At 36.5% G+C, this 26,637-nt stretch overlaps 1 protein-coding gene across 1 annotated transcript; it reads left to right on the top strand.

Moving 5' to 3' along the window:
* Window positions 1–22,008: 22,008 nt before the first annotated feature.
* Window positions 22,009–22,570, top strand: LOC134502215 (uncharacterized; the record flags this gene model as incomplete). Its single annotated transcript, XM_063310433.1, is given in 2 exon segments — window positions 22,009–22,158; window positions 22,478–22,570. Coding segments are annotated over 2 exon segments (243 nt in total), but the record flags the coding sequence as incomplete, so codon positions are not given.
* Between the last annotated feature and the right edge of the window lie 4,067 nt (window positions 22,571–26,637).

Here is a 26,637-nt window from a genome sequence, read left to right as displayed (position 1 = left end):
ATGTTTACTGCTCCCCATTTGTCTACCACTCAACCTGTTATGGCTTCTCTCTCACACTCCCTGGAGTGTGAGATTGTTTTCAACTTTGAGAGCCAGTCCTAATGCATCACTTACCTTTTAATTGAATTTCTATTCTTCAATCAACTTGGGGTTTTAGGGCCTGCCAGATCCAGTGATTGTTCATTTCTAGTTCTGGATGGAGGTTGCATTACCCCACCAAAACCCACTGTGAAATCTGGGGTTCCTCTGGATTCTCAGCTCCTGTTTTAGGAGCAAGCGGCAGCTGCGGCCAGGTGGGCTTCTGCACAGCTGTGTTTTGTGCACCAACTGGAAACCATACCCCCTGAGCTTAGATTGGCTCTGACTCTGCCAGCCTTTCCAAAAGCATTGAAAGATAGATGTGTTACTGGGCTTGAACCCGTGTGCTTTTGGTTTTGAGATATTGCTCATTGGCTTCTTGACTGTCCTTAATCTTTTTCTTATGGTGTTTTGATGTTCTCTTAATTGTGTTTTTATCTGTTGTTAACTGCCTAGAGTTACTACGGCATGATGGGTGGCCATACTAAATATGTTTCTTTTAAACAAATGGTACTCTGTGTTGAACTAAAAATTGAAAATATCAAGGTTACAGTGACATCCAGAAAACTCAATTTTTCCATTGCATACTACCTTTACATGTTTCTCTTGCAAGCCTCTTTTGAAGGCATTTAATTATGGAGGCAGCTGCATGACTTAATGACATAGGCTAACAAGGACTCACAAGTGGTCTTACTTCCATTTTGCTCTGATTTTTCATAAAAAAAGAAGAAGAAGAAGAAGAGGAATCTCTTGTTCTCAGCTTATCAAACTCTATAAGACTATTGGCCATATAGAAGAAGCTGACCTGATAAAGCCAAGTCAAGGCTGGGGAACTTTTTTTCTTGTTGAGTGGCATATAATGGATTATTTATTATAAGGGATAAAAATTACATAATACATGTGTGTATTCCCCAAAGGCTAAAATATATTTGATCAAATAGAAAATTAATGTGAAAGAAATTATCCCAGTAGAAATTTGGATGTTATCTTTTTAAAAAAGCTCATCTGAACAGTCTTGAGGAAATATTTTTGGATGTCCTTTCAATGGTATTGAACACTTTGGAATCAATGTACAATTTGGAAAAAATGCAGTAGCTAGAATTGCTTTTCATGTTGCATACTGCTGAACTTGTAAAAATATCCAGATTTGAAAATAATAGTAACTATCCTTAATTAAATACTCTAAATGCAATGAAAGTTAATTCTTTGTCTTCTTAATATCATTGTGATCATTTTAATTTTAGCATATACATTTCTTATTCTGTGGATAGGATAACATATGTAGAACATTAAATTATGACATAAAATACCAAAGTAAAGTAAAAATATCAAAGCAAATGAAACTGCTAAAGCAATTAGTTCAGCTGATAATTTTGAGTTTATAAAAATGTATTTAGTACATTTTGAAATCAGGAGCTCTATTATTGTTATTATTATTTTAATCTTCCTACTTAACTGGATTTTTAATATTGATGATAAAGTAATTCTTCTAGTACAAAAAAATCTTCTTTGATTCATGTTTGTTTCATTATTTAATATAGGTAGATTATTTCTAATCTTATGGTCTGAATTTAAAAATAAAGAATATCAAAAGTTTTACATCAAACTGTAAAGAAAGAAGGAAAATGTGAAGTATGCTAAAGCCTAATTAAACACTTTTAAAATGAAAACACTATTTAAAGGCTAAATATACTTCTGCAATTACTTGCTACTATGCACAGATACAGCAGAATAAATCATGAATATAGTGCCCAAGTACGCCCCTTGATTTTTAACATATTATAATGGTTAATTGATAAGGTACTGGTAATATCTGACATGTAACCTGTCTTTACATAACCAACCTTCCCCTCCCTTCCTATCACATTCCTTCACCAGACAGCACAAATCTGGCTGACCACTATCTTGTTGTCACGAGAGACAAAGTCTGCCGCCATCTATTGACTGTGTGGAAGGATATAGACCTGGCCTTGGGAGTGGGGAAGGAATGACAGAACCGTTAAGGGAGAAGTTTCAGAAAATGTTATTCAGTCCTGGAAAAGGAGAAAGAGAGAGGAAGAAATTCAAAATAACCAGCTTTGATTTAGTTTGGGATAAACTGAAGTAGAGAGAAACACTGACAGGCTTTCAAGATTCTGCTTTCTACCCTACAACAATAAAGAGCATTCCTGGAATCCCTGCTATGATTGTTTCCTGACCTTGCCTACCTCAAAGGGCTGATAGATTGTTATGTAAATGGATCAACAGCAGAGTATCAGAAAAAAAGATGATTGGATGGAACTTCTCACCTGTACACACACTACTCCAACAGACATTCTGTGTGGGAATTGATAGGTTGTTTTTTTTTTTTTTTTGCAGTTAGTGATACACTGATTTCAGCTAGTGAAAACCACCGATCATGGCCTTTAGAGTATCATGTGATAGAGCTGTAGGGACAGCAGCAAAGTATGATCCCATTCTAGATGCCCTGCAAGGGTACACAGTGCAGGCAGCAAGATTAGGGCAACACAGTCCCTTCTGACTCAGAGATAGGATAAAAGCAGAACAAAGGCAGAAGAGCAAAGTCAGCCTTTTTGGATAAGAGGTGCTTTGAAGTTCATGGGGACACAAATGTACATCTGTATGCAATACTTTAAAGCAGTGCATGTTAGATGCTATGACACATTGCTGTGGTTCTAACTAATTATTGGCAAAAATGGCAGGAATGTTGAAATGTGGTCTCAGTATTTTGGTCTCCAGTTACAATCTGTGAAAGAAACATTTCCTAAAAATGTAGGACTCTGGGCAAATGTAATCCCCAATTCATCACTTATTTTGGCAGGAGTAATCTGGGGAAGAGAGCCAGTTTGGTGTAGTGGTTAAGGCACCATGCTAGAGACTGGGAGACTGTAAGTTCTAGTTCCACCTTAGGCACAAAGCCAGTTGGGTCGCCTTGGGCCAGTTGGTCTCTTTCAGCCCTAGAAAGCAGGCAATGGCAAACCACTACAGAAAAACCTGACTACAAAACTGCAGACACTTGTCCAGGCAGTCCCCAAGAATCAGACACAATTGAACAGATTAAAAAAAAAATCTGGGGAAACATTTTGGTAAGCATTTTGTCACTATACACTAAGGTCACAGACATGGGGTGGTGGTAGTAGAGTTTCTTTCGGTAGCTGACAACTATTGGCTTCCCCCCCTCAAAAAGTCCCCAGAACCATGGGGCATTCTGGGAAAAAAATACTGACTAGTGATGAAATGACATGCAGTTTGAAAAGAGAGAAAAGAACTATCAAGCCAAACTTTTCAAGAACGTTCACCTTTTCTGAAATCACTAAATTCTGAAGAGTCCTGAATTTCCCTCATACATAAAAACATGCATATTTTCTTGAGAACATTTAGCCTGGTAAATTATAATGTGGTCTTACATATTTATGAGGAGTTTGAATCACAGTTCCTAACTTTCTCCTTCTAAAATGTCCATAAGAACTCTGCTAAATTTAAATGTTTAAATTTAAACATTTCCTGTAACTACTGTATGCTGAATTCTTTTGGAATTGCCCTAGCCTTATTCTGCTCACTGTTAGAGAAATAAAATTTTCCTAGGAATAATTAAATTCTTTTTTTTCCCCAAGCCTAATTGATGGAAGTCCATATTCAAGTAGACTGAAATCCTTCACTTAGGTCCACATGGATTTTACCTATGCAGCATCTCATTAACTATAAACATCGCCCTTGCAAGCTTTTACCTCAATTAACCCCTCCAGCTAGAGTTAACTGAAGATAATGTATGCTCCAGGGATTTAACAGTCACTCTAGCATTGCAGATAAACATTTCAAGCAGCCTATATTTATATCTTCAATTTTCTCACCAATAAAGTAGGTTGATATCGATGAAAATAAAGCACTGAAGTTAGTAACAATAAAAATAGCATAATTGAAACTGAATAATTGATCCAATTACCTACCAATTACTACTCCAATTAGTAATATGAAAAATACAGAGCTAAAATAATTGCTTTCTAGGAAAAATATGTAAATCCTGAATTATTAAGTGAAGCCATATTTTTTTCAGCTGAGTGCCAAAGGAAAAAAAAGTAAGAGAAGAAAATGAAATTCAATGGATATGTTCTAGTACATAATGCCATCATATTAAACAAATTAAAGAACATTAACAATTTTCAAAAGTATAAACTTTTTGAATATTTGTTCTATAATAATTTATAAAAAGGTACTGTTCCTTCAAGGTAAGTTCAGCTCCATGTAGCTTCTTTGGTAACATTATAAATGTAATTTTTAATTGTCACCTTCTAATTTTCTAGACAATTGCCTTGGTATTTTCTGGTTGTTTCTTCTCTAGTACTCACTAAGTCTGACCCTGCTGAGATTTTTTGAGATCAGCCAAGATAAACTAAATGGGTAGCAATAAGTAATACAAGAGTGAGAGACAGACAGACTTAAGCAATCAAACGTGTTGATTAAAAAAAAAAAAAAACCCATAAAGATCACTTTGCCTATTCCCATTGAAAATCAGAACAGAATTAAAATATTAATTCTGGAATTAATCTGTTTTGCTAATTATTATAGCTTTATAAGAAGTTTCCTTCTTTGGTTTCCTCAATTAGCATTTATTATAATAATTCCCTATTATCTAGAAAGTAGGATGCATTTTAATTTTTCATCTCTTCAACGCATACATCATACTATCGTTGTAATGTGGGTTTTTTTAAAAAAATCAATTAAGCATAATGTTAACAAGGATTTATTTATTTATGACTGTTTACACTGCTACAATCAGTGTAATATGTAAAATGAATCATACACATGCTGGATTTTATAACATTTCCACAAAACAGAAAAGCCCTGAAAAAATTGTAGTTTGTCTGTTAAAGGTGAAACGAATTCCAAGAATACACCAGGGGAATTAGAATCCTACACAGAGTAAGCATGATAGCAGCTATAATGCAGCAAAATTCATTTAAAATAATACTTGTATTTGTGGGAGGATTTGCTAGAAATGATATAGATTTAATTTTCTAGACAAAGGGGTACATATGGTAACTTTTGAAGTGGAAAGGGATGACAAGAAAATATTTCAGAATTATGCTTTTTCTTAAATGAAACAATTATGGGAAATAAAGCAGCTAGGAGTAAAAAGGACAGAGAAGATAAGGACATAAGGAACCGCCTGAAACCAGAATTGGGAACAATTTTAAGCAAAGGAAGTAGCTGAGGAGGAAAAAAAAAGGTTGATGAAAGCTTCAAGAGGGTTTGTAGCTGTTGAGAGTAAAAAATAAGGAAATAAAAACCATTCAAAAGGTGCCAGCTGGTTTATAAACCAATAAGAAGAAACGCAAATTAACTATATGTTTACCTGTGTTCCTATGCTGATCACTGACTGAAATTAATAAAATGTAATCTGGTTTGAGATGAAAACTGGCTTAGTTTTTTTGCTGAGGAAAGCAGGGGAAATGGGGAGTGTTTTTTTTCATTAAGTAGCAAGTGTAAGAGCCCTTTGGAGGACTCCTCCAAATCCTGGAACTAGTGAATGACATTTTATCCTTTGTAGTAATTAAATTTAGGGTGCACATGAAATTGAAAATGTGTTCTTTTGAACCCAGAACAAACATGCTATATCCTGATAGTCTGCTGATCTGTTCTTGTGGACTGCAGTTTTACACAACAATCCCAGGACATTTTGGATGCTCTGCATTTCAGCTAACACAATCCAGTTGGCAAGTAGCGCAAGGCTTTCCTATCTACATGGCCTGTGTGCCAGCCTGCTTGTGAAAGTTAACCTTTTTCTTATCCTTGCTGTAGAGAAAAACAAGCAAAATCATAGATCAGCTGAAATTTGAGTGTATTGTGTTGTCTCTTCAAATACTTGAATCTGCAGATAGATTTTCAGCAAGAATATGAAACAATGCTCCCTGAACAGAATGTGGGTTTTTCTGTATGTTTTATATCGACATTTCCCACCTTCTTTATATTTATCTTCTTTATATATCATTTTACTGCTTTCACAATTTTTTTTAAGAATCTATAGAAACACTGAGGGTACACTCTTGTACAATTAGCCAGCAATATTATTGTCTTTTAACAAGGAATGCCCTGGAGTTGTATTCTGTAGCAAAGCCTTGTATTTGTGTCAAATGCAATATAGCACTATGCAACTTTATCAGTAGATACTTCATCATCATTAAGAAAAAACTGGTACACCAATCCCACATCATGGAGTCCAAATGAAATAAAATTGTTTCACAAAATCTTTTACTGCATTTGGCAGAAACTTAGGTCAAAAGAAAACAACAAATTTGTGAAGCATTTTGTTGGGCCAAAAAACATGGATTAGAAACATCAACACAGAAATGGTTCCGGTTGATCCAACTGGCATCTTTTCATGAACAGCAGCTCAGACTCCTACCAAACAGTGGGAGGAAGAAAATGAGATGGTCTCCTATAAAATGCAATTATTCACAGAAACGTGTAGAAAGAAGCAATATTAGTATAATCATCACGATTCTCCATCCCTTTTTATAATTGCACTAATTATGCAGTTGCAAGGTAATAAAAAAAAACAAATATTGTTCCTATGGCAACCACAAAGTTTTAATTAGTGCAGTTGTATGCTCTTTCAGGATATTTAATTTGGAAATGAAAAGTTTCATCTTGCTTTTCTATAACACAAAGTGAATATATTTCAAAGATGAGACAAAATCTATGCTGTAGTGTAGGGCCTGCACTTGTGTGGAGAAAATGCCAGAAGTTTATCAGAAATCATTTCTGAATACAACAAATGCACCCATTCAGCTCCCTAGAACACTGCAGAAATTGGGAAATTTATGTTTACCTTTTAAGGCCCCATGTCTGACATGAACTTCCATGTAAATTCAGTTTGTTCAATACAAAATTTAAGAAATTGGAAAAATTACATCTGCTTTAAAATGGATTATTTCCTTACATCTTTCCAAAAAGGAAAAATATGATATTAAAACATTTGAAAATTAGACTGTCTTGTTCAGTGTTCAATCCTATTTAACTAGAAGTAAGTTACACTGATTTGAATGGGACCTATTCCTGAATGACTGAAAGGAAATTGTTCCAGTTCATTGAAAATAGTAAATTTCAATTTATCTGATAAACATCCCATTTTATCTTTGGTCTGACTTACAGAATTCTGCTTCATCCATGCAACTACACCTTGGGCCAAAACTGGAGATGCATGGCTAAATATTCTAATATTTTCATTTTTCCTTTTAAACTAGGGGCTCAAAATGGACAAACTGGACAAAGTGGAAATTTTACTAAGCTTCTGCTGTTTGATACCCTCCAGAATTGCTGGAACCCCAACTCCCAGGATTCCCATCTCCAACACATCCAAAGGAAACAAGGTTGGTAAACCTTGGTCGACCATTTTCACATGTTACCTTACTGATCTAAATTGTCATTCCTTCTAAAGATACTATTAGCCACATGGAGGAAAATAGGAATATGGTTTGTTTATTTGTTTGTTTGTCTGGAGGGATATCCAATCACAGATTCATTATATAGCATATATTAAAATCAGGAAATTTTAAACTTTTTTCCCCTTAAATTTTAATTAATCAAATTCCCATTGTTAGTCTGTTGAAAACTCCAGAATGGAGTTGGGGAGACTCTTAAAATTACTATGAAACTGATATTGCACATTGCTGAGAGATCCTTTTATGCATTAAGCTAGGATAGGTAGAATGTGAGGGACGCGGTGGCGCTGCGGGTTAAACCGCTGAGCTGTCGATCGAAAGGTCGGCGGTTCGAAACCGCGCGGCGGGGTGAGCTCCCGTTGCTCGTCCCAGCTTCTGCACACCAAGCAGTTCGAAAACATGCAAATGTGAGTAGATTAATTGGTACCGCTTCGGCAGGAAGGTAACAGCGTTCCGTGAGTCATGCTGGCCACATGACCCGGAAGTGTCCTATGGACAACGCCGGCTCCAAGGCTTTGAAACGGAGATGAGCACCGCCCCCTAGAGTCGGACACGACTGGACTTTACGTCAAGGGAAACCTTTACCTTTACCTTAGGTAGAATGTAGCAGGAGATGGGCTATAGGAAGGTGTCATACAATGAATCAGTTCATTGGTCCAGGGTTTCAGGGAAAACAATTACTGTGGATGTTATATATTGAAGTGAAGGCCTTTTGCAAATAAAACAACTTTTCAACCATTGCACTGTTGTAGACAGGCACAAATGCTTTTACTATGTGATTGTGAACTTCAGTTTAAAATGAAATGGTTGCATTTGATTTTTAAAATCCTTCTTTACAAGATGTTGGCTTATTTAGAACTATGTGTGACCTTTCTAATGAATAATACTTAATCATCACTGGAGTTTTCAATTTTTCAAAAGTAATCTCTTAGAATGACAATGTAATATCCAGTGTTAACACATGTTAGTGTGTGTGTGTGTGTGTGTGTGTGTGTGTGTAAAAAGACAGTCCCATTCAATTTCAAAAAGAAGCATGACAGCATCTAGAAATTGAACTGTCAGTCCCTTTATTCTAAGGCGTGGGGGGTTGCATTATAATTCAGATTATATTAAAAGAAAAACACTGATTGGCAGGAGATGAATCATTTCCTCTGAAATAATGGTGTCCCATTTTCATATTAAAGCCTAGAGGACAAATCATTTCAGTGAATTTAGCAGCATACACCTACTGATCTTAACACCTAAGAAGTTACTTTTATATATTAAGCATCAGTATGAATTAGGGATTTATACATGTTCATATAAACAATACTGGACAGAAGTGGCATCTTTGTTTTAGCTTGTGTATTGTATCTGTTATTAGTGATACCAGATCTTAGCTGCAAAAATCCAGATCACTATGGGATGGCAGCAAAAAGAAACAAAACAAAATGCCTTTTTTTTTTTTTTTTTTGCAGTCCAGAAGTGGTAGCCCAGATGTAAAACTAGCCAGCCTCAAATACTTTCTGTGCATACTACTAGGGTCCAGGGTGATCAGCTTCAATGTGCATGCCCTTCACTCCTATGGCATTTATTAAACTGCCCAGTTTGTTGCTCCCCTGGCATGGGCTGAAAATTCTCCAGCTGGGCAGAGTTAGCAAGAATTTAGATTATCCACAGAATGAATTGAAGGTAGTTAACCTGGAAGTATTTTGACACCTACCAAGGAGATTCAAGGCTGGTGGACTTCAATGTGCACCCACTGCAGGCAATCCCATTATGGCTACCAAAGCCAATGAGCCTGAAAAATCTTTGGCTTGCAGGTGCAGTGGAGGTGGGTGAGGCACTAGTGAGAGTGTGTAGCTCATCTTGTCCAGCTAAAGCTCCTGGCCAGTGCTTCTGAGATAGGGAAGACAATAGTGTCACCTGCCCACTTCTTGCAGAACCCACTGGTCAAAGTTCCTGGCTGGCATATCTCAGGAGGATAAGTCATTCTGGTCAGAGGTTTTGACCAATACTATTAGAGAACAAAACTGAAACATCTTCCCTAGGATGTGCTACCAAACTCCTCCCCCAGGGAGAAGTGGGTGGGTCCTGCTGTCAGCATATCAGTCCTGGACACATTGTACAGAATCATTAGCCAGCTGTTAGTTAGTTTTGCAGAGATCTAATAGAAAATGCTGTAACAAATGTAACGATCAGAATCAATAGAATTTATCTGTGCTTCAAGTTAAGGGACCTCCAATTGGGAGCCTAAATGTTTTCCCCCTCTGTCTAAGTAGTCTGCAGCTTACTGGTTTACACTGTGGTCTGAGAAAATCTGCCAGGGCTTTAATATGTGAAATAAATAAATGCCTATGTGGCACCTTGTTCACAGCAAAATCTCTTTCTCTCCCCCCATCCCCCAAACACACATCATCATCATTTGTAGAATAAGGAAAGGCATTATGGAGAAAGAAAGAAGAAAAAGAGATGGCATCTGTTTTCTTTGTTTCTGTGCTTAGTACTTAAAAATCTGTGGACCGGTGAAAAGAAAACACTTAAAAAAATTGTATTGTAAAATGTAACAGTATCTAACAGCAGAAAAACAAGGGTAAAGACCATGGAATGTGCAAGTCAATCCTGCTCCTCTCCCCCTCCCCCTGCCCCTGCCCTCAGTCCAGCAAGCAAGCCTATGTGTTTAAGCCCTTTGGCAAGTTAATCCTTCCCATTTTAGGACATTTGGAGAAAATATTCCTCCTATAAGCACCTCTCCCATAAACCCATTTTTTGCATCCTAGTGGTGGAAACAATATTCATGCTAACACTATAATAATAAATATCACAGCAAGGGATTGGGCATCTTCACCCACCCCCCATTGCCATCTTGCAAATGTGTTGGGCTACATCTCTCATCATTTCCATCAGATGGGTTGAGTAAAGTATCCAAAATCCTCACAGCAGGCTGTCTAAAATCCACCTACCAAGGTATATTAAGAGTACAGCATTGAGGCAACATGTCTGTGAGGAAAAGCATTTCATTGAAGGGCAACAACTGGAACTGCACAGGCCTGCCATGCACGCAATTACTAAAAAGAGGTGGTATAATGGTGCAGGGCTATGCTGGCTGGTTACTACTTTGATAGGTACATAAAAGGTGCGGACAAACCATACCTTGTGTTATAAACTCCCATTTAAAAGTTCACAGCCAAATAGTACTGCTCCCTAAGTGCTATTAACATAATTATATAATGATGGATTGCAACAAAGCAATTAGTGAAACCTGTGTAATTCCTCTATTGTATTCTAAATTTAATGTGTTTATATTTACTAAGATATTAAAACTTTTGCTTATGGGGCAGATAGATTACCTTTTCCAACATTATTTCATAGCTAATCAAAGAAATCTTTTGTGGCAATTATAAGATACTGTTTTAAAATTAAAAACAAAAGAGAAAAACTCATTAAAAAAGGAAATAAGCATAATAAAATTACCAATGGATTATGTTGCTTTGTCCTTCTTTCTCCTCTGGCCCTGTCTCTTTATACTTTTCCTTTTGATTGGCAGCTGCTCAATCACAAGCCATCACAGCCCCTTCTCCTCTTGAGGTTCAGTCAAATCTTTCTTTAGTAAGCTCACAGCAGCTGTAAACAGCCTCAGGGCCATTAAGTCTGTGGAAAGTTCTGGCATTCTAAAGCATCCATAATCTCTGCATATTTGCCTCGACATTTCTGGCTATGCCATGACATTATGCTACATGCAAATCACATTCAAATTGTTATCAGGAAATAAATGGAATGTTAACACGAACTTTAAGTGTAAATGAATGCACTGAATTATCTGTCTGCAGAATGATTACAAGCTCCTCTCAAAACTCATACAGTTTTGTTTTTAATGTTTCACTAGCATCACTTTTTATATATCCATCTTATCCAAATCACAACATTAAGCACCACCACCAGGTTACCAGTTATTCTTTTTCACAAAATAGTTTTGAAATATTATTCTCATTACTTTTGTTAACAGGCAGTATTCTGTTTCTAAGCAAAAAGAATTTCTGTTAGACAGGTTGGCTGTACAAATTACACAAGCCATTCCTCTTTACTGTCTGCTACTTATGCTTTTCCATACCCTGAATTCTGCTTCTAAGAGAATTATCTTATTGTATAGATCCCTATCCTTACTTCTTTCTTCTTGAAAATGGCAATTTTTAAAATACAACCATACCTGCTAGGGTTTTATTTCAGAACCAATGCAGAAGCAAGGAATAGAGAAGAGCTAGGCATAATGTCTTATTCCACATTATTTGGAGTATGAATGCTTGCAAAAGAGAATACAAATCATAAAGAGTCCATTAAGCTTGATGAAGTAGCCGTCGATACAGATATTTTCCTTCTTGCTATACCTGCCATTATGAGATCACAGTCCTCTTTCCACAACCAAGTTAAACTGTAATCCATTTATCCCCCAGGCAACAGAAAGCCCATATTCTTTAGTATAAGAATTTTTTTATTTTTATTTTATTCATTTTATATCCTACCTTTATTATTATTATTATTATTATTATTATTATTATTATTATTATTATTATTTTAAATAACTCAAGGAGGCAAACATACCAAATACTCCTTCCTCCACCTGTTTTCCTCACAACAACAACCCTGTGAGGTGCATTGGGCTGAGAGAGAGTGACTGGCCCAAAGTCACCCAGCCGGCTTTCATGCCTAAGACAGGACTAAAACTCACAGACTCCTGGTTTATAGCCCAGCCCCTTAACCACTAGACCAAACTGGATAGCTTTGCATAGAAGATAAATAGATCAGTATGTCTTCCTTCCTCTCTTCCTCCCTTTCTCCCTTCCTTCCTAGCGTTTTCTGTGGGTGCAGGGTCTGCTTTTTGTATCAACCAAATATTGATCCATTGGTTGCCACAGGAATTGACTGTCTTTTCACCCCAGCCTGACATCATGGGCTGAGAGGTGCCCATGATGACTGGCCCAAAATCACCCAGCCAGCTTTCATGCCTAAAATGGGACTTGAACTCACTATCACCCAGTTTCTAGCCTGATGCCTTAACCACTAGACCAAACTGGCTCTCTAGGTCAAGTATATATAACTGGCAATCAATATATGGAGGTGCAGTAACTTCAAAATTCAAACAGTTTGGAAAGGATTGTGTCCTATCTTGGAGTGAAGAACAATGCTGAGATGATTGGTTTGATCACTAGTATTTATTGTTCTACTCTACTAGACATAAAATCCTGCTGAACTAAAAGGCAGTGGGAAAACCCTTGCAGATAAAACTCAGAAATCTAAGGCGGGTCTGCTCTGAGTTTCTTCGATGGGAGATTCAAAGCTTCTAAACTACGCATGCATTTCTCCCTTTGGATAGGGGCCCCTTCCTGTTCACCAGCAGTACTCATGACAGATTGGATGACAAATTCATTATGATGAAAGTATAAAATGCTAGAGAGGCCACTTATGGAATGATATGGTCTGGTACCACCACAATTCCATTTTATTTATTTATTTATTTATTATCCTGCCTTTATTATTTTTATAAATAATTCAAGGCAGCAAGCATAGCTAATACTCCTTCTTCTTCCATTTTGATTTAATATTCATACATTTCTTAATATGGTTTGGGGAGGAGGAATTGGGTTTAAAGAATTTAGTGAGTAGGTAGCATATGGATTTTTGTAAATCATTTAATCATTTAATCAATCAATTAATCATTATGTCAACAAGATACTGAAGTACATAAAAATGTATGAAGAACTCTATATATTTAACATGGGATGCTTAGTAATTGGTTCTTTATTGGTTTATTGGGAAGACTGACCAATATTACTCCATTTGTCAAGGTTTAATGATTAGTTTAAAAACTAAGCTTTTTCCATATCTTTTCATAGTATGTATTTGTCTCTTTTCTTTCTTGTTTTTTTATATTTTTCCTTTTATTTGCTTTCTTTTTCCTTTTTTCTATTAAAACAAATAAGAACTTTTAAAAAAAAAATAACATTAGATTAAAGCATTTAGTATAAATAGATGAAAGCTCCTTTTCTATCTATGTCTTCTCTTGAGTCATAGCAATGGCTCATAATTTCTCATTTTGGGTTCACTTATCACACTAAATTTTAATATGATTTGGTTTTGACTTACTATAATTCATAACATAACTAATATTGTCTTAATACAATAAAATAATCACCCATTGTGATTATTAACTTACAATGGTAAACAAACAAGAGCTCAGAGTGAATATAGTCAATGACTGACAGTGATCCTGCAGGTTTTCACTCCCAGTCTTATCTGGAGATACAGAGGGCTTAATTAGGGATATTTTGCATGCAGAGAATGTAATGGCAGGATTAGGTAAATCTGCAAATAAGTTTGCGAACATTAACTGACATATAATTAGCTTCTTCATGTTTAATACCAATACATGTAATAACTGACTTTTTTTTTCCTTTCTCACCCCTATGGGTCGCATGTGTCTTCCTCAACCTCAGGTCCTCTACCAGAGGCCTGGGAGTTTGAGGGTTCTGCGCAGTATCTTAGCTGTTCCTAGCACTGTACTCTTCTGGACAGAGATGTTGTTCCTGGAATCTGTTGGAGCCCCTCTCCCAGCTCGGGGGTTACAGCCCCAAGTTCCCCTACCACCACTGGGACCACTTTGGACTTCACTTTCCACATCCTGTCTAGCTCCTCCCTGAGGCCTGGTACTTTTCCTGGTTCTCATCCTCCTTCCTGATGTTGCTGTCACTTGGCACTGCTACATCTATCACCACTGCTGCCTTCTGGTCCTTGTCTACTACTACAATATCTGGTTGATTGGCTAGCACCTGCCTGTCCATCTGACATTAACTGACATTAACATTAATTAGCTTCTTCATATTTAATACCAATACATGCAATAACTGACTTACACAAACACACAAACACACAAACACACAAACACACAAACACACAAACACACAAACACACAAACACACAAACACACAAACACACATTTTTGGAGAGAATTTCAGCTGCCTTAGGCAGCTCTATTGCAATATGGCCTGGCTTTTCTTTCTTTCTTTTTTAATATTTACCACAGGGACAACATCAAATGAACAAAAAGCGTATTTTGCTAGAATGCTGGTATCAACTGAATTCGTATGTGGACAGAGGTTTTGATGGATAGTTTATATTATATCGGTTACCTAAGAAATGTGAGAAAATATCTATTTTCAAAAATACCAGTCTTAGAATATTTGAAAATGTGTCTGTCGCAAAAATGCCAAAGGAAAAATGTTTATTAGTTTTCCTTCTCCTTTCTTCACTCCAAAAATAATTGTTCTCCTAGGACAACCCAGTCTGGCTTACAGGTTATAAAATAAAACAGATCAAATGCTTATCCCATTTTTCCACCAATACCATACTCGCCTTTCCCATGCATTTGCTTAACATATGCAACAGCCTTGTCTAGAGCAAGAAAGGACTTTTACACTGTGAATTAGAAAGAAATTTCAACATCTTACCCTAATCTATGGAAATACTTGCAAATATGTCAAGAGCTTCAAGGCAGAATAAAAAGTGGTCTTGAATTCACAATGGAGCATATTACATATTTGTTATTAAATAAGATTTTAAACACATTCACATTCAAACCAGGACATAAATGTGTATATACCGTGTGGGCCTGCCATAAATACTCTTTTGATTTAACATACAGTATCTATTAGGGTTCATACGCAATTTAATGTGCAAAAATTTACTTTTATTGTAAAAAAAAGATTACTTGACATCAAGTAATTTTTCTTGATATAAAGTAAATTAGTGCAGATTTGTTTCCCCTTTTAGGCATGTGCCTCCAATCTTACCAGCATCACTATTCCTGAACTGTAGTGTGTAAGGCAGATCTCTGTGGAATGTTTCTAACTGGGGACTAGGTACTTTAGAGAAGTCAGCTTAATTGTCAGAGAGTGAATGAAATTGAATTAGCCAACTCCATTGTGGTTAAATATTCATAGTGAGTTGAAGTATAGTCATTATTTACATACTGTATCTCCATTCCAGTTGGCTAAGGAAACCCTAGAACTTGATATGTTGAATCCACAGTCATGGTTCAAGCATCATACTATTGTCACCACCCAATTATCAATTATAGAACTGTTCCTGTTTCTGTTGGGTCCAGTGTTAACTAGAATCTGAAAAATTATTGCCATTAGAGCATGAAAGAGGTTTCATGATGATGTTATAATGACTTGCTTTTGAATCTTATTTTTGAATCCATTCTAAAGCAGAGATGGACATCCTGAGTTCCTAGGGCAACACTGAGACAAAACTTGCTTTGTGCAGCTCTAGAACCCTTTATGTGATCACTGATAAAAATATGGAAGCGGTTTCCCATCACTTTGAGCAGGAACCTGTAAAAATTGTAGGCACTAAAAAAAGCTTAAAAAGGTAAAGGTTTCCCTTGACATTAAGTCCAGTCGTGTCTGACTCTAGGGGACGGTGCTCATCTCCGTTTCAAAGCCGAAGAGCCGCCGTTTGTCCGTAGAGACTTCCGTGGTCATGTGGCCGGCATGACTGAATGGAACGCCATTACCTGCCCGCCGAAGCGGTGCCTATTAATCTACTCACATTTGCTTGTTTTCAAACTAAATAAGAAATCTTCCCAATGCCTTCCCTAAAATACAGTAAAACAAAACAAAACAAAACAAAATAGCCAGGCCTGGTCCATGTGGTTCACATGACCTCAAACATGTTGCATCATTTGGTCTTTCTCCAAAAACACAATTAAATGCTATTGTCAGTCAACAAAGTGTTGCTCACCTCTATCCCAATGCCAGTGTTTCAGTTACAAACAATTCACAAATACCAAAACAAAAGGGGTGGCTGCTATCTATGACAAAAATGACAGAACGTTCAGAGAATAAATATGTCATGATAAATGAAAGCTGACTTTGGTGATTCACAGCTGTCCTAAAGAATCAGTAGAAAATATTGTCTCTTCAGTATAGTGCTTCTTATGACATCCATGTATATTTATTTTGTATTGTAATTGTTTTAATTGTAATTGTTTTAATTGTTTTATAGTTTTTATTGTTGTAAGCCACTCAGAGTCGCTTGCTGAGATGGGCAGCTATAGAAATTGAATAAATAAATAAATAAATTCAGAATAATTTATTTTCACAAAATAAATGTTGATTGTGCTCAGTCCCAATATACAATGATCCAGGAATCTGACTCTAGAATATGATCTTAAAAAAGAAGGTAAGCTTTTATTTTTTAAGAATCAGAGTAAAATGTGGGAGAAGTAGAAAATAAAAATACAATTGATATACTTCTATTTTAAAAAATGGCAAACTGAGCCAGAATAAAGTTTAAATCTATACTTTCATCAGAAGCAACTATCTGCAATTAGAATATTTTTACCTGCAATCTGTTCATTTACCTATATGCTAAAGAGGAAGTATCAACAGGATTCATATGAGTCTAAAACAGGGTTCCAGGGTTTCCGTGGAACCCTAGGGTTCTGCATGAGGTCACTAGAGTTTCCCTGGGAGATCACAATTTCTTTAAAAAAATATTTCAAATTTGAGCAAATTCACATTAAAGGGGTAAGTTTCATTCTTTATTTTTAGTTTAATAACACTGTTAGTGCATACATACAGGCCTACACATGAAACAAATATAATAATTTTGTAACTTCTGGCCTATATTTGAGCCTGAACATGCAGGCGTTCACAGAGGCCTGAAAAATATTTCTGCTGAGACACTAGAAGTAGCCCAAGAAAGAAGGAAAGCAAAAGGCAACAGTGATAGGGAGAGATATGCCCAATTAAATGCAGAATTCCAGAGGTTAGCCAGAAGAAATAAGGAATTATTATTAAACAAGCAATGCACGGAAGTGGAGGAAGACAATAGAATAGGAAGGACAAGAGACCTCTTCCAGAAAATTAGAAACATCGGAGGTAAATTCCAGGCAAAAATGGGTATGATCAAAAACAAAGATGGGAAGGACCTAACACAAGAAGAAGAGATCAAGAAAAGGTGGCAAGAATATACGGAAGACCTGTATTGGAAGGATAACAATATTGGGGATAGCTTTGACGGTGTGGTCAGTGAGCTAGAGCCAGACATCCTGAAGAGTGAGGTTGAATGGGCCTTTAGAAGCATTGCTAATAACAAGGCAGCAGGAGACGACGGCATCCCAGCTGAACTGTTCAAAATCTTGCAAGATGATGCTGTCAAGGTAATGCATGCTATATGCCAGCAAATTTGGAAAACACAAGAATGGCCATCAGACTGGAAAAAATCAACTTATATCCCCATACCAAAAAAGGGAAACACTAAAGAATGTTCAAACTATCGAACAGTGGCACTCATTTCACATGCCAGGAAGGTAATGCTCAAGATCCTGCAAGGTAGACTTCAGCAATTCATGGAGCGAGAATTGCCAGATGTACAAGCTGGGTTTAGAAAAGGCAGAGGAACTAGGGACCAAACTGCCAATATCCAATGGATAATGGAAAAAGCCAGGGAGTTTCAGAAAAGCATCTATTTCTGTTTTATTGACTATTCTAAAGCCTTTGACTGTGTGGACCATAACAAATTGTGGCAAGTTCTTAGTGGTATGGGGATACCAAGTCATCTTGTCTGCCTCCTGAGGTATCTGTATAACGACCAAGTAGCAACAGTAAGAACAGACCACAGAACAACGGACTGGTTTAAGATTGGGAAAGGAGTATGGCAGGGCTGTATACTCTTACCCTACCTATTCAACTTGTATGCAAAACACATCATGCAACATGCTGGGCTTGAGGAATCCAAGGCTGGAGTTAAAATCGCTGGAGGAAACATTAACAATCTCAGATATGCAGATGATACCACTTTGATGGCTGAAAGTGAAGAGGAACTGAGGAGCCTTATGATGAAGGTGAAAGAAGAAAGTGCAAAACCAAGATTATGGCAACCAGCTTGATTGATAACTGGCAAATAGAGGGAGAAAACATAGAGGCAGGGAAAGACTTTGTATTTCTAGGTGCGAAGATTACTGCAGATGCTGACTGCAGTCAGGAAATCAGAAGACATTTAATCCTTGGGAGAAGAGCAATGACAAATCTCGATAAAATAGTTAAGAGCAGAGACATCACACTGACAACAAAGGTCCGCATAGTTAAAGCAATGGTGTTCCCTGTAGTAACATATGGCTGTGAGAGCTGGACCATAAGGAAAGCTGAGAGAAGGAAGATAGATGCTTTTGAACTGTGGTGTTGGAGGAGAATTCTGAGAGTGCCTTGGACTGCAAGAAGATCAAACCAGTCCATACTCCAGGAAATAAAGCCAGACTGCTCACTTGAGGGAATGTTATTAAAGGCAAAACCGAAATACTTTGGCCACATAATGAGAAGACAGGACACCCTGGAGAAGATGCTGATGCTAGGGAGAATGGAAGGCAAAAGGAAGAGGGGCCAACCAAGGGCAAGATGGATAGATGATATTCTAGAGGTGACGGACTCATCCCTGGGGGAGCTGGGGGTGTTGACCAACAGGAAGCTCTGGCGTGGGCTGGTCCATGAAGTCACGAAGAGTCGGAAGCGACTGAACAAATAAACAACAACAAAATCTATATCTCCATAATTCTGTTGTTAAGAAAACTGCATGGAAATATCCATGGAACTACCAGGAGTGATTTAAAAAAATGAAAGACACGTAACTGTTAAATTATACTTTACTGTAACTTGCCTTACCACAAATTAAATTTAGTAAGTTGTCCCAAATTCCCAAGATGAAGAATGAGAATGAAGAATGAGAAAATTTAATAAACTTCTAAATATATATACCATGACTTCATACACCAGAGGACAAAAAAGGCAATGTTTAGATAACTGTATATAAGTAAATTTAGGATCTAAGTTTATATATGCAAATATATATTATGAAAAGTAAATGTGTACAGAGAATGCATTTTTATATGCAGTATTCTTCTGACTGCAGCAATAAAGAATCATTTGTTTGTTTGTTTACTTACAGTTTGTGTAACTTCCCTCAATCCATGTACCCCGAGTAACATCCAAAGAGGAACAATAATACAAATGTAGAAGAAAAAACAACTACAAGTATAATAGAATCCCCCCCACCATGCAAAGATCTGTACCACTAAATAGTGAGCTCAAACTGAACCGAGTTATATTAACTGCCTTTCAGAATTCTAGGAGGGAAGGATAGGAAGCTATAGACATATAATAAGCATGTGCAAAATAGAATTCTCTGAAGAACAATGCAAAATCTTAATATAATTTCATTATATATTTAAAACTTGAAAGTAGTGTGGATAGTGTTGAGAGTAAGATTGTGAGGCACTAGGGATGGTACTGTGGGTGGAATCATTATCATGTCAGGGCCTTGGGAAAAGTTTCTATATTGCATCACAGGCTTCCATTGCAACCACAATCATGGTGATGGTGATGGTGGTGGTGATGGTGGTGGTGATGGTGATGGTGATGGTGATAACAACAACACCAAAATGTGAGTTGCATTGTCACAACACAAACTCAGCCATTTGTACCTGCATCCTAATGTTGGACACAGTTCCATAAGTCACAGGGTTTGCACTGTGATGACATGATGTACATTTTTTCACTTGCTCTATCCAGGGAATGCCTATGTACACAAGTATGGAAGGTTTAACTCTTCCTTCCACCAACATGATTAGTAAAGACCTCCTATGTGTGCCAAATGGAAAAGAAAATATTGCAAAAGGACACTTTCAGAAGACTGATTCCCTCATGCACCAAAGCCATAATCCAGAATACTATGGTTCATTTTTATATATTATATCTTATTTTCTTCATTTTACTTTGTGCAAACCAATATTCTGTAAGCCAAATTCTTGCCTGTCATGCTAAATTGATATTCTACATCTCTTGGCTACCCTGTTTCAAATCCTGTATTCTAATCTATGGCCCAACATTTTTCTAATATTGAAAAGAAAGGCATCTATCAAAGATGCTTTAACTGCATTTCTGCACTGAGCAGGGGTTGGACTCAATGGTCCTCTCAGCTGTGTGATTCTAAATGTTTCAGTCAAGAAAAGAATCACATTTTAGTCTCTTCTGGTTTTTTTAATGAGTTCCTATTTATATGCTATTCGTTTCTACAAATCTAAATATGGATGTCTCGCTGGTAGAAGGAATGGTAATCACAGCAGATGTGTCGAGACAGAAAGAGGAAATGGCATTTAGAATAGCAAGGCATGGTGACAAGGAATATAGAGAATGATGGAGATGCTGGAAGAGAAAGGGGGAAAAATGTATGGAAAATATTTTCAATGACAGCCAAAAGAATATTACAAATAATAAGCACATAAAAGAACAGCTGAAACAAGATGAATAAGAAATCATTACAATCTAGATAATAATAGCAATTGATGTCACATTAATTGCCTTATTTAAGAAATTTAATTTCAATGCAATTAGATTTTATTTAATTGCCTAAAATAGAAGGCTAGTAAGTCACACTATGTGTTATTTAGGAATAATAACCGAAAAAGTGGGGAATCTTGTGTGCAATGTAAAGTATCAAATCTATTTTAAATTCATAAGGTGTGTTATATCTTTACTTGTTTATGGATTTTCATTGTTAAATGTAAAAAATTCAGGACAGATTTTATGAGCAGTGAAGAGCCATTCAATCTTTAATTGAACTACATGAGCTATTTTTTTTAAAAAATTAAAACAAATTGTTCTTTATCATCTACTGTAAAAACGATTTTAATTAGAAAAATGAACAAGCACCACCAGGGTGTGTTGCTTTTGAAAGCCATTTAATTTGGGAGAGTGCATGCTCTAGTGACAGTTGACTCACTTTGAAGGAATATGTTCAGAACTGAGGCCACTCTTGCATCCCTCATTGCTGTAGGCCCAGATAATAGCTGTACCTAAGAGCATTGTTACCAGTTTAAATTGATATATTAGCTTCTCCAGTTCCTGAATTGGTAAAGCTTGGTCACAGTGGTTCATGCATAGGTAACCTCAAGATTTTGCTACTGTGATCCACTGTATGCAGGGCTATAAATGCTGCAAAACTTCTGATTAGGTTACGAAGTAATTATTTACTGCTGCTAGTCTGATCCAAGGAATTAGGAATTGGTATTAACATAAAATACCTTTAACAACTCAAGTCCAGATTGGATCAGCTCCAGCTGATCCCATAGTCATAGTGTTTTTTATCTTTATATGAAATAAATAAATATATTCAACACTAAGTAATGTCTATTAATTTCCAATTTTATTATCCCAAATAACTTTGAAGTCAAAAGATAAAATTTTAGCAAAGAAAGTAATATCAATCTTAATAATATTTGACTGATTTTGTGGCATAAATATAGTCACTAGATGACAGCCTTGTATCAGGTAATTTATTCTTACATGCAGTAGTTATATATTAAATATTGAATTTCTTCTATTTTTTTTAATTCAAAGACCTTTCTTCATATATCTGTATGTATGAATATGTGAATATATATGCACACTTGTGCATGCATGCGCACATATACAAAGTACGTAAAATAGTTACTATTTCATATATATATATATATATATATATATATATATATTCATATTCAAATATTACAGACACATAGGTACATGTATTGTGCGTGCATGTGTGCATGAGTGTATATCTATATCTGTATATCTGTATATTTACTGTATATGATAAACCTGTATAACCCTCTGCAACTGAGTAATAATATATGCTGAGTGGTTGTTTTAATCCCTCCTCATGAAGCTCAGCAATGGAAAACAAAAAAGACTAATGGTTCAACAATTGGTTTCTAAGATGCAGTGAAAAACTTTGTATTTGAGAACAGATTTGGATTAACCAGCCGGCTATTTCTCCAAAGCAACAAGAGTGGATCCCATTGCCATCAGTGGTATGCCATAGCCTCGATAAAGCATCAGTATCTTCATAGATCAGAGTAGTGAGTCCCACACTCGGAAATGAAGCCAGTTCATTCTATTTACTCATTACATATACATATACATATACATATACATATACATATACACATACACATACACATACACATACACATACACATTCACACACACACACACATACAATCCTATGTGAGGGTAAAGGTAAAGATTCCCATTTAGTCATGTCTAATGACACACTAGGGGGTGGTCCTCGTCTCCGTTTCCGTGGTCGAAGAGCCAGCGTTGTCTAAGGACACTTCGGCATCATGTGGCCAGCATGACAATCATGGAAACACTGTTACCTTCCTGCTGAAGCGGTACCTATTTATCTACTCACATTTGCATGCTTTCGAATTGCTAGGTTGGCAAGAGCTGGGGTGAGTGCAGAAGCTCACTCCGCCACATGGCACTCAGGTCTCAAACTGCCAAACTTGCAACCTTCTGGTTGACAAGCCTGGCATCTTAACCGCTGATCCACCACACACCCTATGCGAGGGACAATAAACAAATTCAATTCAAACAGAATGTTATATTTCAAGTGGGGACATTTCAAAACACACCTATCCTGAAAGCATGCTGGAAAAGCTAGATTTTAGTTGCTTTTCTAAAGCCCAGTAAGGTTGGGCAATATAGATTTAAGGATAAATGCTGTTCCAAGGACTAAAGCAGCAATTGGAAAGACATGTTGCTTTTGAAACTGATTTTGCTTAGTCCCCTAGAAATCAAGTGCAAAATTAATTAAACAAATGTTTCACACAGATATACTGGTTTACATCCTCCTTTCTCATTAATACTGAAAATAATAAATTATCTTTTCTGCTTCCAACCTTATGACAGAATATAGATTTCAACTGCTGGGCTTGGTTCTGAGGTAAGACTTTGTACATATGCATTATTCTTTAAAATATATTTTGTCTCATTTTTATCCTCAAAGATTTGTGTTGCCAGAAGGGACACAAAGGTTTCAGAGTTTTTGCATCTAGGTTAACATATTTTTGTTTTTGTTTTAAATCCACTCAGCAATATGAACAAAATATTGCCACATGGGAGAAATGGTTGCTATGGCCATCTCTAGTTCTGTTATATGCAAGAATCACCAGCTTTGCTCTGAGCATACTGTATTAATGCACATTGTTTTGTTTTGTTTTTTAAATCAGTTTGTGCAACCACTGACCAGTCACCTTTTTTTTGTTCCATAGAGGCAGGATGCAGGAGAATAAAAGCTATCGGACTGTTTTCCCCTTCAAGTGGAGAAGGGCTACATATTTATTCTACAATAAAAAAAAACCCTCTAAGCTAACTATTAGCTTAAAATGGTGTAAACCATTAGAACATAGAGTTCTATTCAATTTGTTTCCAACAATATATGTTAATCAAATTTGCCCTGAATTGCCATCCAGCAGTTTGCTCATTTAAATAAAAAATACCCAGAAACATAAGGGTTATCTGTCTTGCACACCAGATGGATGTAAGTTTGGGAACTGGAAAGCATCTGGAATGTGGATATTCCTGCCACACACAGAGTATCTCCCACCACGAACCATGCCTAAACTTGCCAGCTGCTGTTTCAGGCTGCATTCCAGAAGTGGCTCCTTCATCTCAACTTTATATCAGGCAAACAATATTTTGTATAGAGAATATATCCAAATCTTCCCATAAGTCATTAAAATGGCCTTTTCCAAATAAAGTCTGGTTTCCTCCCCAACCCCCAACCCCATTCAGTGCCACTAACGGAAGGGGAAGCATTTTATTTGCCTTGTGCCTCTAATTCCATTGTTTTATTTTATTTGTTGTGTCACGTATGTGAAATGCAGTGCTAAATTCTGAATGAGTTTATGCTAACTAATCCCCCTCCCTGCTACAAATTAACCTTGCTCTATAATCAACCAGGCTGTAGACTAGTTAGTGGCAAATCTGTACTGATAAACTAATTTTGCAATCCTGATAGTAATTGGAAGCAAGTGTCATGAATCCTAATTTATTATACCCACGTAACATACATACACAATGCCCTGAACAGGTGGCCATTCCCTCTTTCTTTCATACATCATTTCTAGAACTGTTAACACTATAAATATAAGTCCATCTACTTCTAGTTGTTACTCATAAAAACCTAAGAAAAGTTCTGCTAGATAATATTAAAGGATTATCTGTACAGCATTTCACTTCCCACAGTGCTAACAAAGGACTTTTTGAAAAGCCTCTACAGTATTTTGTTCACCTGCCTTTTGCCAGGTTGTCTTGCAGGTTGACTGTCACTTATAATATTTTTTTATATCCTTTGCATTTCTTTGGAGGGAATATTTCTATAATTACAAAGGCAGCTGTGCATCAGCTTATTCATTTTTTAAAAAAAATAAAGGTTGGATCAAGGTTTGAGTCAAAGATTATGCGAAAAGATGATAAATATACAGGTGATGTCCTGATGAGATTCAGATGATGTCAACTCCATCCAAAGGGTTATTCACTCTTCATATGTAAGGAATATACTGACTCACCTTCTCCCTCCCTGTACCTTTTTCAGTTCCTGTTTTAAAGTATTCAATTTCCAGGGTTCTGAGGGAGAATCTTCATAGGTAGAGAAGGTTCTCCTCTGCAAAGACACTCTTTTTAAAGTAGTTGACAACATTAACGTGAAGAACGTGGCAGAGGAACCATGCTGTTCCACACTGTCCATTCTTCAATTTGAAGCAGCTTTCTTGTAATCAGGAGATATACTTCCTGTTTTCAAGGATGAATGGTGTCTGGTAGTGATACAAACATCACCAGATGGGGAAATGGAGCTGAAATGTTGAGCTTGCTGTTTGAATAGTGGGGTTTCTTACTCCAAATTGTCATGTTAAGACTTCCATAAGTTTAGCATACATATTTTAGGACGTAATTCATTTTTTGAAAAGCAAATCAAAAACAGTTCACTAAATTTTGGTGGTGAAATCTTGAAGATCCCTCCCTCTGGTCTTGTATTGTCCATTTTAGTGTAGATCTTACAAGAAGAGTGTGTATATGCACCTGGATGGGTCTGTAGGAATGTGTATATATATATATATATATATATATATATATATATATATATATATATATATATATATATATATATATATATATATAAATTACAGCTTCAGTTGTAAAAGCAATAGGTAGGCAACAGGAGATTAAAATCTATGTTATGCTATAATATGTGTACAAAATGTTCTGTGCTGCTCTTATCAGCATAAGGAAACCAAATATGCAGTCTGTTTCATGAGCTAGATAGTACACATGCTGCCTTCTGCTTTTCCAAGGTTTTTGGTGGAATTCAATGCAGGTTGTGAATTTCCAGGAGCTCTCCTCGGAGGCAAGGTTTTCAACTAGTTTCAATATCTTGGATATAACCTCTTTGCAGAAGAAACACTGTGGCTGCTATTTCTAATGTCAAAGGCTCTGTACATCTCTATGTCCCTCTCTCTCTCTCCATGTTTAAATTTCTACTTAACTGAAGCCAACATGGTATGCTAATAACCATGTTTTACTATCAAACACATATAACAAAACTATATAGATTTTAGCCCATTGGCACTGTTTGAGGCAGATGGTTTGTATTGGGAGTCAAGCCCTGTGAAAATGTTACTGACAGTGATTTTTAAACATGACCTATTCAAGACAGCTTATTTATTTATGTATTTATTTATTTATTATTATCCTGCCTTTATTATTTTTTTATATATAACTCAAGGCAGCAAACATACCTAATACTCCTTCCTCCTCCTATTTTCCCCACAACAGCAACCCTGTGAGGTGAGTTGGGATGAGAGAGTGTCACTGGCCCGAGGTCACCCAGCCGACTTTCATGCCTAAGGTGGGACTAGAACTCACAGACTCCTGGTTTCTAGCCCAGCACCTTAACCACTAGACATTTTACTTAGACATCAAAGAAGTTAACTGGCAGGTTCATTATGTGATGGGTGACCATGATGACAGACAGCAGCAGAACTCTGACTTAAATCTTACTAAAAAAAAATATTATAAATAAGCTTTCTATGTTCACTCAGACATATTCTATTTAAAAGAGGCCATTTTATAGCCTTAGCAATTTGAACAGGATTCATTCTTATTTGTAGTCATTATATATCAAGTGAACATAATTTCTGTTTAGAACTGGAGTTTGTACAAAAGCAAAGAACTATATCATGCCAATTTGCCTCAGATCA

This window comes from Candoia aspera, chromosome 8 (genome assembly GCF_035149785.1).
Source record: "Candoia aspera isolate rCanAsp1 chromosome 8, rCanAsp1.hap2, whole genome shotgun sequence".
Taxonomy (NCBI): Eukaryota; Metazoa; Chordata; class Lepidosauria; order Squamata; family Boidae; genus Candoia; species Candoia aspera.
The sequence above is the reverse complement of the archived record's forward strand: the minus strand, read 5'-3'. Positions and strand labels throughout refer to the sequence as shown.